Source organism: Mobula birostris, chromosome 12 (assembly GCF_030028105.1).
Source record: "Mobula birostris isolate sMobBir1 chromosome 12, sMobBir1.hap1, whole genome shotgun sequence".
Lineage (NCBI taxonomy): Eukaryota > Metazoa > Chordata > Chondrichthyes > Myliobatiformes > Myliobatidae > Mobula > Mobula birostris.
This window is the reverse complement of record NC_092381.1, coordinates 87,274,680-87,289,797: the sequence shown is the minus strand read 5'-3', so window position 1 is coordinate 87,289,797 and position 15,118 is coordinate 87,274,680. Positions and strand designations below refer to the sequence as shown.

At 41.1% G+C, this 15,118-nt stretch overlaps 1 protein-coding gene across 2 annotated transcripts in view; it reads right to left on the bottom strand.

Annotated features, from left to right (window-relative positions):
- Positions 1–669: 669 nt before the first annotated feature.
- The window catches only part of acbd6 (acyl-CoA binding domain containing 6), a 215,730-nt gene continuing 201,281 nt past the window's right edge, over positions 670–15,118 (bottom strand). For both annotated transcript variants that reach the window (XM_072274298.1, XM_072274299.1), the window contains one exon: positions 670–932. In XM_072274298.1, the coding sequence (XP_072130399.1) occupies positions 778–932 (155 nt within the window). In that variant the 3' untranslated portion in view covers positions 670–777. The remainder of the gene's footprint in view (positions 933–15,118) is intronic.

Sequence of the window (15,118 nt, the reverse complement as noted above, 5' to 3'; positions counted from 1 at the left end):
TTAATAACACCACTTTGGGAGGAATGAGGTTGAGGAACAGTAACTGAGATGACACCTTTGCACTGGGGTTAGACTTTTCAAAAAGTGTACCTTCTCTACATCAAATAACGAAATCTCAAAATGATACTCGTACAGTTTATGAAAATGTGCAGACTGATAACATAACTGTGCAAATCTCATTCAGTGTATTGAAATAAAGGGATTATAATCATACTGATAGTAATGATAACAGTTTTCTGGAGGTGCAAGGAGTAAGGGTGTTATCAAGGAGGGTAAATAGCTTAACTACTGACCCCATACCAGTATTTCTGATGCAGTAAACAAATAACTTGACCTGAAAATGCAGTAAGCAGGACAAATTTTCTAATTTATGATAAAGATTCTTTGATCTGAAATAATATCTTTACCATAGCTATTGCCTGACCTGTTTCCAACCTTTTCCTTTTTTCCCTAAATTTTACAAAATTCTCTTCCTGTAAAGAAACTGTTCCAGCCGCTGACCATTAAGGTGCCAGAATGAAGTGTTTCCCATTCATACTGAACTAAAAATTGCTTAATATTACTTTCAAGTTCTCATGCATTAAAACTCTGATTTTGGTCTGTTTAATTTGAAGTGCACAATATTTGCTCAAGAAAATAACCAGAAGAAAGCATAACACTGCAACCATGAATAACCATTTATTATTGCAGATAGTTAAGTAATAATGACCATGAAATACACTTCAATACGTTTTGTTCCCATGCTGTTCATTTGGAGTCAGACAACTGACAATGGTGTCAGCCTTTAGATGAAACATACTGTCGCAACATTTGTGAGATGTCTTTGGAGTCAGTCACCTCTTCAGGCAGGCAACCTTCCCCATCCTGAATCGTAGGATCCGCACCAGAATTCAGTAATAACTCTACAATATCAGCAAATTCACAGGCAGAAGCTGCAAACAGACAAAGAGAAGGGGGGTGAGTATCTATTATGTTTCATTGACATAGTCAAAAACTATAAAATGATTGAAGTGAAAGAATCTCCAATTTTTTTCTGCAGAAAATTTGTCATTTTTAATAAAATAACACTTCAAAAGGTAAGGAAGTGACTCCTTCGGGATCAGCAATAGTGTAATCAGAATGGTAATGAGGGTGAGGATGAGGGTAACTGAGCACTAAGTAAGCTCCTATATGAAATGTAGACAATAAGCATGAGCTTTAAATTGCAAGTAAAAGTTGTGCCACACAAGTGTCATTCAATGTCTAACTTTGATGTTTAACTATATTACCATTGCTGAGACCTCCAGCTTCAGTGGAGGGAGGGGTCACCACTCAACAAACAATTAAATCAAACAATCAAAAAGACATGAGCTGCAAGGATAGATCACAGCTTAAGTTTTTCGAAGTGGGTGACTCACTTCCCGACTAGCTAAAGTCTCTACAAGGCACAAGCAAACTATGTGAAAGAAGATTTTTCACTTGCCTGAATTAGTGCAGCTTCAAGAATAATACACATGGGATTTTGCTGGATATCAATCGCATGTCTACGATGACCCTCACTCTCCTGAATATATTTTCACTAACAGTTCCCATTAATAGATATGATTTTTTAATGACTATCCATCATCATTTATTGAAGAAAAAAGTGCAGATTACAAATGCTTAATGATAATGAATGACTGATAGATATCATTAATAACCAACATGGGATAACTGGAGTCAGATGGGAATAGTGTGCCAAGTTGGTAGGGTGATACCAAATACCCATTTTACTGGAAATATAAGAGACTGTATTGTGTGATTAAGGGGGATGACAAAAGGGCAAATGATAAATCCTTGCTCATAGGAAGAAACTCAATTACTAGATTGCCTTTACAGAGGAATTCAATGTCATCATATGAACGAGGGTGAACCTCAAAGGCTCAAGGACAACTTCTATCCCACTGTCCTAGGGCTATTGAATGTTTCCCTAGAACAATAAGATGGACTGTTGATCTCACAATCTACTTCTTTGTGACTTTGCATCTTACTGTTTACCTGCAGTACACTTTCTCTTTACTTTGCATGCTGTTCTTCTTTTCCCTTATACTACCTCAGTGCACATTGTATGAATTGATCTGTATGGGCAGTAGGCAAGACAAGTTTCTTACTGTACCACAGTACATGAGACAATAATAAACCAATTTATTAAAATATTTCACAGTTATCGTAGGTTCAGTAATATGTCCCTACTTGTTCTCTTAACACACACCTTTAAACACATATATACACATTTTTAAAAGTCATTTTGTCAAAAAGCTCAGTTATTAAAACTGGGGTCAGAGATTAGTTTATCACTATTCTACCACAGATTTATTTGGTTTTTACCTTATTTGGAACCAACTTATTTGGAATCAGCTTGCACTGATTAGAATAGTATAATAAAGTAAAATAGAGTTATGTATTTTACCTGCAAATCATGTTGTAAAGCACATTAAAGTGCTGTTGTTGTAAAAGTCCACAGGTAGATTGTATATTATTTATAAATAGTAGTCCATTTTAAACTGTTCAACTAACAAAATATAAGCTCACGTCCATAAATTCCTCTGCATAGCATTAACAACACCCAACATCAGACTCTGACCATTAAATAAATTAATCTGAGAATAAGTTGTAAAATAAATATCACATTTACAGTAGAAATTATTTTATCTAGCTTTTCACATATTTTAGGCTCATTATTTTCTTTCTCATTCTGTCAGAACTGATCTTACCCTTGAACAATTTAATTTATTTAAATAGGCTCTTAAATACTGCCAGGCTTCTAAATTTAATACTACTACTACTACTACATCAACTCAGGCCTAGGGGGCCGGTGTCAGGCAAAATTTAATAACTGATCAGTAAAAATTAAAGTGTGAATTGGTTCCTTGCTGATGTCTTTAGCCTGTCTCTGTAATTACCTTCCACATCACATACATTCAAAGGGAGACACAAGAGATTATAGATTCTGAAATCTGATGCAACACACAAAAAACTGGAGGAACTCAGTGGGTCAGACGGCATCTATGGAGGGAAGTAGACTGTCAACACTTCAGTCAAGACCTTGTAAAACATTCAAGAGTTCTGATTTCCTCTGCACATCCTGATTTTATTTGCTGCACTAATTCAGTTCTGCCTTGAGTCATAAAGAATTGAGAATTCACAGCTCAAATTCACAACATCCCCCCTTCCTCCTTTAAAAGCAGTCTTTGAAATCCACCTCTTTGACCAAGCTTCTGACCAGCTGTTTAATACTGCCACATTTTACTACAGGTCAACCTTCACTAATCTGGTACCGCCGGGACCTGAGGAGTGCCGGATTAGTGAAAATGCTGAATTACAGAAGGATCACATTAAGCATAATCAGTGCCGGATTATCGAAGGAACTAGATTACAGGTAGTTGGATTAGTGAAGGTCGACCTGTATATGAAAGATATTACTTCAATGCAAATTGTATTATTGTTAAGAGATTAATATGGAAATTAATTGTAACTGGCTTTTTAAATCAATGTAGTTTAATTTAACAGGAAAAATGGGTTAAAAAAAAAGAACTTTCTAAATAACAACATAATTTACTAAGAGTTAAAAACATTGTGTCCAATGATTGTATTAATAATAGTAACAGTGAAACTTATGTCCATTTGAAGTCTAAAATATATACTGAAGTAGTTCCTAAGTATTTTGCATGACCAAAGTTTATCTGGAGATATAAGGAAAGGCTAATTAGCATCACAAAAGCTTAAACACAAGAGATACTGGAGATGTTGAACAACAAACACAAAATGCTGGAGGAACTCAGCAAGTCAGACAGCATCTATAGAGGGTCCATTGCCTCTTTTAATACTACGATAAGGCCACACTCATGCTGGAGCAGCAACACCTCATATTCTATCTGAGTAGCCTCTCACCTGATGGCATGAACATTGATTTATCTAAATTCGGGCAATTTCTCCCTCCACTCTCTTCTCTTCTTTTTCCATTCCTGATTCTGTTTACTCTCTCACCCCTTCTCTTCTCCTCATCTGCCCATCCCCTTCTATTAGCTTCCTTCCTCTTAACCTCATCCACCTTACTCGTCCCAACTTACATCATCGCCCCTCCCCACCTACACCCTCACCTGGTTTCACCTATCACCTGACAGCTTGTATGCCTTCCTCTTGCCTCACCTTCTTATTTTGGCTTTTGCCCCCTTTCTTTTCAGTTCTGATGAAGGGTCTTGGCCCAAACATCAACTCTCTAGGTGCTGCCCGACTTACTGAGTTCCTCGGCATTTTGTGTATCACAAACATTTGTTGGGTTAGACAACAATTGTCAGTGCACACCATCAATTTAGGTGTATAATAAATGATAAATCATTCTGTTATCCATCAGCACAAAGTTCTGCAAAAAAAAACTGCAGCAAATTACCTAAAGAAATGTAGATCCATTACATATGAGAAAATCAGGAGTGAAATATATAATATGTTGATATAAACTGTCCATAAGAAGACAGGAATGTAAAAAGAAAATATACTTTGATAATAAATATATTTTGATATAAATATAGAACAATTATAAATGTTACTATATCTAATGAAACCAGAAATTTAACATAATATTCCAAAGCTGCAAAAATTACAATTTAAATGATGCCTGATGCAGACTATGTTTTATTCATTTGTTAATTTTAGCTGGGCAGGGTTAAGCCCAGATGTTCTTCCGGTAAGATGGTGGTGCACATACACACAGCGGCCTCTTGGGGGACAACCAAAGGTGCTTTCTTCTTTGTTAAATGTGTTTTTATACAGTTAGGGGTGGCCTCACTCATCGGTGCTGCCCTCCAGTGTTGATTTGGTGGAATTATAGGCTGGACTGCCCGGAACCATCAATTTGCAGGACTTATCTCTCAGGGTCTTGGATTAAAAATGTGGTTTCTTATGGACTATGTTCTTTTTTCCTTCCCTTTCTTGCTAATTTGAATGCGTGTGTATGTTTTTGCACCTTGGCCCCAGAAGAACATTGTCTTGTTCGGCTCTATCCATGTATGGTTTGAGTGACAATTAAATTTGATTTGATTTGATGTTTAAGACTACAGAACACCCCTGGTATAGTTATACTGAAAATGATGCAACATTGTAAGTTATTACTTACTTCCTCCCTTGATTAACAGTCCGGTAAGACACAAAAGGTCAGGGATTGTGTGTTGTCAAGGGGCCAAGTGGAGAATGGCTATGTTTTGGGACCAACAGTAAGGGTGGGGTTCTGAGATCAAAGATTCGAGAGCAGAATGGGATGACTGGCCTGACAATCAGCTCGGCTGAAGAAACTGATCCAAAGCATACAGTATCTGTTTTAAAATAAGTTGGCAAACTGTTATGGTAATATGAGACAAAGGGTGATAGTGGAAGGTTGCTTTCATGATTGGGAGCTTCAGCCAGTGGTGTATCACAGGTATCAGTGTTGGAACCCTTGCTGTTTGTAAATACAGTTTGGATATCAGTGTAAGAAGCAAAATTAGTAAATCCGCAAATGATATGAAAATTGGAGGTGTTGTTGAGAGTGAGGAGGATAGCCATAGGTTGCAGAATGATATTCATCAACTATCACAAATCGGGCAGGACAATGGCAAATGGAATTAAATCCTGGCAAGTGTGAAGTGATACATTTTGGGAGCCATATCCCGTGAATGGCAGAGCCTAGGGACCATGGCGTACAAGTTCACAGATCTCTGAAGATGGCAGGTAACAACACAGGGAGATAGGGTGGTGCAAGTATATAGGTTGTTTGCATTTTATTTATTGATTGATTGATAGATACAGCGCAGAACAGGCTCTTCCAGCCCACTAAGATACGCTGCCCAGCAACCCTTGGCTGTTGTTCGGGGGCCTGTATATAACTCTCATCAGGGTCTTTTTGCCCTTGTAGTTTCTTAACTCTAAGCACAAAGATTCTACATCTTCTGATCCTATGTCACCTCCTTCTAAGGATTTGATTTCATTTTTTACCATCTCCTCTGCCTACCTGCTTGTCCTCTCGATACAAATCTTCTTTCAGCCACGTCTCAGTGATGTCCACAATATCATGTCTCCAATCTCTAACAGTGTTGTAAAATCATCTACCATAAGCATCCAAATATAATACCTTCATTTCTGCATTCATTATCCTTTTCGATTTTGCCGCCATCCTCACAGTCTCACTACACACTGCATCGACTTGTATATTAACTGCCCCATCTACAGTCCTATCGCTCTGGTTCCCATCACCTTGTCAACTTAGTTTAAACCCTTCCCAAAAGCTCCAGCAAACCTGCCTGCAAGGACATTGGTCCCCCTCAGGTTCATACTCAAGAGTACTAGTCAACAAGCTCCAAACCTAAGCCTCTGTGCCTCCCTCTTCAACTGGATACTTGGCTTCCTTATCAGGAAGTGCAGATAAGAAATAACATCTTCTGCTCACTTACAATCAACACTGGCGCACTTTAAATGCCATCTACAAATTTGGCAATGACACGACTATTGTTGGCAGAATTTCAGATGGTGATGAGAAGGCATACAGGTGTGCAATAGATCAGCTGGTTGAGTGGTGTCACAACAATAACCTTGCACTCAACGTTTTTAAGACCAAGGAATTCATTGTGGACTTCAGGAAGGGGAAGTCGAGGAAACATACACCAGTCCTTAATGAGGGATTAGCAGTGGAAAGGATGGTCAGTTCTAAATTCCTGGGTGTCAACATCTCTGAGGATCTATCCCAGGTCCAAAATATTGATGCAATTACAAAGAAGGCATGGCAGTAGCTATATTTCATTAGGAATTTGAGGAGACTCAGTATGTCACCAAGATGGTCACATATTTTTACAGCTGTATCATGGAGAACGTTCTAACTGGTTACATCATCTTCTGGTATAGAGGGGCCACTGCACAGGATCAGAAAAAGCTGCAGAAAATTATAAACTTAGCCAGCTCCATCATGGGCACTAGGCTGTCTAGTATCAAGGCCATCTCCAAAAGGCAATGCCTCAAAAAACCGGCATTCATCATTCAGGACCCTCATCACCCAAGACATGCCCTCTTTTCATTGTGACTTTAAGGAGGAGGAGACACAAGAGCCTAATGATACATAGTCAACATATAAGTACCAGCTTTTTCCCCTCTGCCATCAGATTTCCAATGGACAATGAATCCAAGTACACTACCTCACTATTTTATGCCCTCTTTTTGCACTATCTTATTTTTTTTTATATATATATATATATATATATAAATATAATTGTAAGATGTCATTTTTTATTACCTATTGCAATGCACTGCTGCTGCATAATAAATTTCATAATATATGACAGTGATTATACTCCTGATTCTGATTCTAACCAGAATATCTTTGGACTGTGGGAGTAACCTTGAGCACCCATAGGAAACCCAGGCGCATACAGGAAGAACGCATAAACTTTCTTACAGAATTGAGCTCTAAACTCCGATGCCCCGAGCTGCAATAACGTAACACTATCTGCTATGCTAGCCTGGTGCCCAGCCAGGACAAGGGAGGCCTTGGTACAACTTTACAAAGCATTGGTTAGGCCACAGCAGCAACAGGAAGGACACAATTACATTGTAGAGGGTCTAAAGGAGATTCAACCGTAGGCTGCCTGAGGTGGAATGTTTCAGTTACAATAAGGATAGATACTCTGGGCCCTGTTTTCCTTGCAGCAGAGGAGGTGGTAGTGGGGAAGGGCAGAATGACTTCTTGTAGGTATATAAAATTATGAGAGGGATAAATAGGGTAGAGGGCAAGAAATATTGCTTGACAGAAGCTTATTGGATGACAGGACATAGGTTTAAAGTGATGAGAAAGAGGTTTAGAGGAGATCTGAGAAAAATTCTTTTCATTCAGATAGTGGTAGAAATCTGGGACACACTGCCTGATAAAGTGGTGGGGGCAAGAACTTTCACAATATTTAAATAGCATTTGGAGGAACAATAGCATCACCAAGGCACAGTAGCGTATGGACCAAGTGGTAGTAAATTGGATTAGTATACACAGATACTTGATGTTTACCATAGATAAGGTGGGTTGAAAGTCTTGTGCAACTCTAATAACAAACATTCAAGTGCATTCTTGAATAATAAGAAAAATAGGTCGGCCAGTTGAGTGGTGTCACAACCACAACCTTGCACTCAATGTCAGGAAGACCAAGCAACTGATTGTGCACTTCCGGAAGGCGAAGTCTGGAGAACACAAACCACTGAGGAGTTAGCAATGGAATTGATGAGCAGTTTCAAGTTCCTGGGTGTCAACATCTCAGAGGATCTGTCCTGGGTTCACCATATTGATGCATTCATGAAGACGGCATACCAGTGGCTATACTTTTTTAGGAGCTTGAGGAGATTTTGTATGTCACCAAGGTCTCTAGCAAATTTCTAAGAAGTACATGGACAGCACTCTGACTAGTCACATCATAATCTGGCACAGAGGCTCCAATGTATGGGATCAGAGACGCAGTCAGCCCCTCTCAAGCACAAGGCTCCCCACCACTGAGAACAGCTTCAATAGGCAGTGTCTCCAGAAGGTGGCATCCATCATTAAGGACCCACCCACCCAGGAAAAGCTCTCTTACCATTACTGACAGCCAAGGGGGTGGTGGGGGGGGGCGGGGTACAGGAGCCTGAAGACCCAAGACCTCAGTATTTTAGGAACAGCTTCTTCCTTTCAGCCATCAGATTTTTGAATCGTCCATGAACACTACCTCGCTATTCCTCTTTTAGCATTTTTAATTTATTCATTTATTGTAACATAGCAATTTGGTATGCCTGCACTGTACTGCTGCTACAAAAAAGCACATTTCACGACTGATGTCAATGACAATAGACCTGATTCTGCTTATCATTTCCTTCACTTAGATGATATCAAAAGGATGTATCACTCAGTTTTGGTTTCCCCATTGAAGATGTTCTAAAGTTCAAAGTCCAAAGTAACTTTTATTATTAAAGTACATAGAGTATGTCTCACCATTTACAACCCTGAGATTCATTTTCCTGCAGGCATACTCAGCAAATCTATAGAGCAGTAACTATAACAGGATCAATGAAAGATTGAGTAGAATGTAGAAGACAACAAACTGTGCAAATGCAAATATAAATAAATAGCAATAAACAACAAGAACATGAAATAACAAGATATAGAGTCCTTAAAGAGAAATCATTTGTTGTAGAAACATCTTAATGAATGGGCAAGTGAGTATAGAAATCTCTTTTTGCTCAAGACCCAGATGGTTGTGGGGTAGTAACTGTTCTTGAACCTGGTGGTGCGAGTCCGGAGCCTTTTGTGCCTTCTACCTGATAGCAGCAGTGAGAAAAGAGCATGGCCTGGGTGGTGGGGATAGCTGATGATGGATGTTGCATTCCTGTGACAGCATTTCATGTAGATGTGCTCAATGGCTGGGAGGTTTTTACTCATGATGTACTGGGCTGAATCTCTTTTTTGTTCTTCCCACATCTCTTATTTTCTGTAGTTTACAACATAACTTTCTCACATTTCCGGATTTGAGAAGCAGTCACTCTCTCCACAGATCCTACATGTCTAGTATTCCAAAAGTTTCCAGTATCTGTGGTTGTTTTTGCTTTTAAAATACTCCTGTAAAGGTTGACAATTCAGTAGGAACAAAGTCCTATCCGGGGACTGCACAGACCCCATCATTTGAACTATTACTCTGGGCATCATATACAGTATATATTGATGTATATACAAAAGGGAATGCTAAGAGATGATAATACATTAATAGGGTGGTGTTACTTTTTTATATTTTCTTATGATATGGAAAACAGTTATCTGTCCCAGTGAGTCTATGATGGCTCTCAGAATAATCCCAATTATTTCCTAGTAATCGATTTTCTCTCATATGGATGTCAACACCACCCAGATTCTTCAGAGTTCAAAGTAAAGTCATTCTCAAAGCACACATGTTATCATATACAACCCTGAGACTGATTATTTTGTGGGCATACTCAATAAATACAAGAAACACAATGGAATCAATGAAAAACTGCCCCTAATAGGAAGGGCAAACAAAGTGCAAAAGACAACAAACTATGCAAATACAAGAGAGGGAGAAACCAAATAAATAAATACATACATACATACATACATACATAAATAAATAAATATATGGGGGGTGATTCATTAAGTTTGCGGCCTAAGGTAGAAGGAGTCAATTCTAGCACATTTATTTTTCCTACATTTACACACTTAGTCTAGCAGCCGTGGAGCATACAGATCCCTTTTTGTAGAAGTCGGCAGCTTGGACCTCCAGAAGTGGTCCACAGTGGGGGTGATTGATAAGTTCGTGGCCTAAGGTAGAAGGAGATGGGTTATTAACTTCAAACTTTCTGCATTTTCACTAAAACAGTTGAACTGCACATGCATGTAACGAGAGCTGTATAACTCATCACTTTCTACCTTAGGCCACAAACTTATCAATCACCTCTGCTGTGGACCACCTGGAGGTCCACGACACTCTCGTGACATGCATGTGCAGTTCAACTTTTTGAGTGATTATGCAGAAAGTTTGAAGTTAATAATTGATATCCTTCTACCCCAGGCCACGAACTTATCAATCAGCCCTGCTGTGGACCACTTCTACAAAGAAGGGATCCGTATGCTGCACAACCGCTGGACTAAGTGTGTACATGCAGGAGGGGACTATGTTGAAAAATAAATGTGCTAGGTTTTCTAAAATTGACTCCTTCTACCTTAGGCCACGAACTTATCAATCATCCCTTTTGTGTGTGTGTGTGTGTGTGTGTGTGTGTGTGTGTATATATATATACCTCAATCAAGGAATTGAGTTATAGAGTCCTAGAAACTGAGTCCATAGTTTGTGGGAACAGTTCACTAATGAGGTGAGTAAAGTAGAGTGAAGTTATCCACTCTGTTTCAAGAGCTTGATAGTTGATGAGTAATAACTGTTCCAGAACCTGGTGGTGTGAGTCCTGAGGCTCCTGTACCTTCTTCCTGATGGCAGCAGTGAGAGCAGAGCATGGCCTGGGTGGTGGGAGTCATTGATGATCAATGCTGCCTTCCTGGCATAGATGTGCTCAATGGTGGAGAGGGCTTTACCCATGATGGACTGGGCTGTATCCACCACTTTTTGTAGGCTTTTCCATTCAAGGACATTGGCGTTTCTATACCAGACTGTGATGTGAAGAGTCAATATACTCTCCATCACACATCTATAAAAGTTTGTCAAAATTTTAGATGACATGCTAAATTTTTGCAAATTTCTAAGGAAGTAGAGGCATTGCAGTGCTCTCTTTGCAATGGCACTTGTGTACTGGACTGAGGACTGATCCTCTGAAGTGATAGCATCGAGGAATTTAAAGTTGCTGACCCTCTCCACCTCTGATCCCCCGATGAGGACTGGCTCATGGACATCCGGTTTCCTCCTAATGATGTCAATAATCAGCTCCTTGGTCTTGCTGGCATTAAGAGGTTGCTGTTATGGTACCACCTAGCCAGATTTTCAATTTCTCTCCTTCTTTGTCACCACCTTTGGTTCAGCCAGCGACAGTGGTGTCATCAAACTTATCGCATTGGAGCTGTGCTCGTTCACATGGTCATAAATGTAAAATGATTAAAGCAGGGGTCTAAGCACACAACTTGTGATGCACCCGTGCTGATGGAGATTGTGGAGGAGATGTTGTTGCTAATCCAAACTGACTAGGGTCTGCCAGTGAGGAAATCAAAGATCCATTTACACAAAGAGGTATCAAGGCTTAGGTCTTGAAGATTATTTATTAATTTTGAGGGGATGATAGTATTGAACGCCACACTGTAGTCAATGTAGAGCATCCTGATGTATGCACCTTTGCTGTCCAGATGTTCCAGCATTGAGTGAAGAGTCAATGCTGTTGATATGTTGTGACGGTAGGCAAATTGGAATGGATCCAAGTCGCTTCTTAGGCAGAAGTTGATATGTTTCATTACCAACTTCTCAAAACATTTCATCACAGTGGATGCAAGTGCTATTGGGAGATAGTCCATGAGGGAGATTACCACTTTCTTCTTAGGCACCAGTATAATTGAAGCTTGCCTGAAGCACATGGTTACCTCAGAACGAAGCTAGAGTTAAAGAAATTTGTGAACACTCCAGCCAGTTGATCAGCACCAGTGTTTAGTACTTGGTCAGGTATTTCATCTGGGCAGGATGTTTTCTGCAGGTTCACCCACCTGAAGGATGCTCTTACATCGGCCTCAAGATTCTGAAATCACAGGATCATCAGATGCACTGGGAGTTCATGAAGGTGTCTCCAAAATGGGTCAAAGTAAGCATAAGTGTCACTGAACTCACCTTGGAGCCCAACCTTGTTGTTACCTATGCTGCATTGTTTCCCTTTGTAGGAGGTGATAGCATTCAAGCCTGCCACAACTGTCGAGCATTCTTCAGTAATTCAAATTTAATCTGGAATTGCCGCTTTGCACATGAGATGGCTTTTTGGAGATCGTATCTCGACCTCTTGTATTCTACTTGGTCGCCAAAATGACCTAAGTACCACTGATCTGGCCTGTAGCAGACTGCAGATTTCATAGTCTCAGGCTTTTGGTTAGGGAAGACTCTCAATGACTTTGTAGGGACAAACTCATTTACAACTGTATAAAGTCTGTGATAACTGTGGTGTAGATGAGTCCTTGAACATAGCCCAGTGCACCAATTTGAAGGAATCCCGTAGCTACTCCACTGCCTCCATCTTCATTGTCCTTACTTCTGAAGCCTTGCTCTTTCATCTCTGTCTATATGCAGGGAGGATGAGGATAGCCAAATAATCAGATTGCCTGAAATGCAGTCTAGGGATGGAACAGAAGGCCTTCCTAACTGTAGTACAGGTCGACCTTCACTAATCCGACTACCTGTAATCCGGTTCCTTCGATAATCTGACACTGATTATACTTAATGTGATCCTTCTGTAATTTGGCATTTTCACTAATCCGGCACTCCTCAGGTCCCAGTGGTGCTGGATTAGTGAAGATCGGCCTGTATAACAGTGGTCGAGTGTGTTGGGATCCCTGGTCCTGCAGGCGACATGCTGATGATAATTGGGCAGGGATTTCTTCAAACAATTCTGATTGAAGAACTCGACAATGATTTGAAAGGTGTCAGTGTAGGCTGTTTCCTGTTTGTTGATGTTGGCACTCAGTACCTCAAGTGGAAAGCGGCCAGTGAGTGAGTGGGCCAGTGAAGGAGTGGAGCTTTGAGGCTTTGACTCCAGAGAATCTGGCAGTTTTGGCAGTTGGTCTGTGCAACAAGTTAATCAAGGTTTGAATAGCTCAGACTCAGCAGAAAGCGGCTGATTGGGCAATCGAGGTCAGGTGACCAAGCATTTTGAAAAGCTGAAACAGATAAATAGAGGGATAGCTCAAGCGAAGCGGCCAGTGAAGGAGTGGAGCTTTGAGGTTTTGACTCGAGAGGCTTCAACGAGAGGAGGAGGAGGAGGACAAGCTTGCTCGCAGTTAGTTTTTACAATGTCTCCTGAGACAGTGATATGCCTCTCATGTGAGATGTGGCAGTCCTGGGGGAAACTCCTCTCTCCCGCAGTCACATCTACCAGAAGTGCATACTGCTGGGTGATCTGGAAGACCGTGTAAGGAATCTGGAGCAGCAGCTGGATGACCTTCGACTTATAAGGGAGTATGAGGCAGTCATAGATGAGAGCTACGGGGAGGTAGTCACACCTAGGCTGTCGGAAGCAGGTCATTGGGTGACAGTCAGAGGGGCGAAAGCGAAGGTGAGCAGAGAGGTAGTACAGAGCAGCCCTGTAGCCATTCCCCTGAATAATAAGTTCAACATCCTGGATACTGTTGGCAGGGACGACCGACCAGGTGTGAGCCACGGTGGCAGGGCCTCCGACATGGAGTCTGACCCTGTGATGCAGAAGGGTGGGACAGAGAAGAGGAGAGCTGTCGTCATTGGAGACTCTATAGTCAGGGGAGCAGACAGGAGATTTTGTGGACGTGAGAAGGAGACCCGCATAATTTGTTGCCTCCTGGGTGCCAGGGTCCGGGATGTCTCTGACCGGGTGCACAACATCCTGGAATGAGAGGGAAAGCAACCAGAAGTCGTGATACATGTAGGGACCAACGACATAGGCAGGAAGAGGGATGAGATCCTGAAGTGTGAGTTTCGGGAACTAGGCAGAAGGCTGAAGAACAGGACCTCAAGGGTGGCGTTCTCAAGATTGCTGCCAGCTCTACGTGACAGTGATAGTAAGAATTGGGAGATAGCAGTTGAATGCGTGGCTGAGGAGTTGGTGCAGGGGGCAGGGTTTTAGATTTTTGGATCATTGAGATCTCTTCTGGGGAAGGTGGCACCTGTACAGATTGGATGGGTTGCACCTGAACTCGAGGGGGAGCAATATCCTTGCAGGTAGGTTTGTTAGTATGGTTCGGGAGGGTTTAAACTAATTTGCAAGGGGGATGGGGCCCAGAGCGATAGAGCAGTGAAAGAAGTGCATGGAGTAAAGCCAGATCTAACATACAGAGAGGCTTTGAGGAAAGAGAAGCAGAATAAACGGTGTAAAGACAGTAAAGTAGAAGGGCTGAAGTGTGTGTACCTCAATGCAAGAAGCATCAGGAACAAAGGTGATGAACTGAGAGCTTGGATACATACATGGAATTATGATGTAGTGGCCATTACAGAGACTTGGCTGGCACCAGGGCAGGAATGGATTCTCAATATTCCTGGATTTCAGTGCTTTAAAAGGGATTGAGAAGGCGGAAAAAGGGGAGGAGGGGTGGCATTACTAGTCAGGGATACTATTACAGCTACAGAAAGGGTGGGTAATGTAGCAGGATCCTCTTTTGAATCAGTATGGGTGGAAGTCAGGAACAGGAAGGGAGCAGTTACTCTACTGGGGGTATTCTATAGGCCCCCTGGTAGCAGCAGAGATACAGGGGAGCAGATTGGGAGGCAGATTTTGGAAAGGTGCAAAGATAACAGGGTTGTTATCATGGGTGACTTTAACTTCCCTAATATTGATTGGCACCTGATTAGTTCCAAGGGTTTAGATGGGGCAGAGTTTGTTAAGTGTGTCCAGGACGGATTCCTGTCACAGTATGTGGACAGGCCGACTGGGGGAATGCCATTCTAGA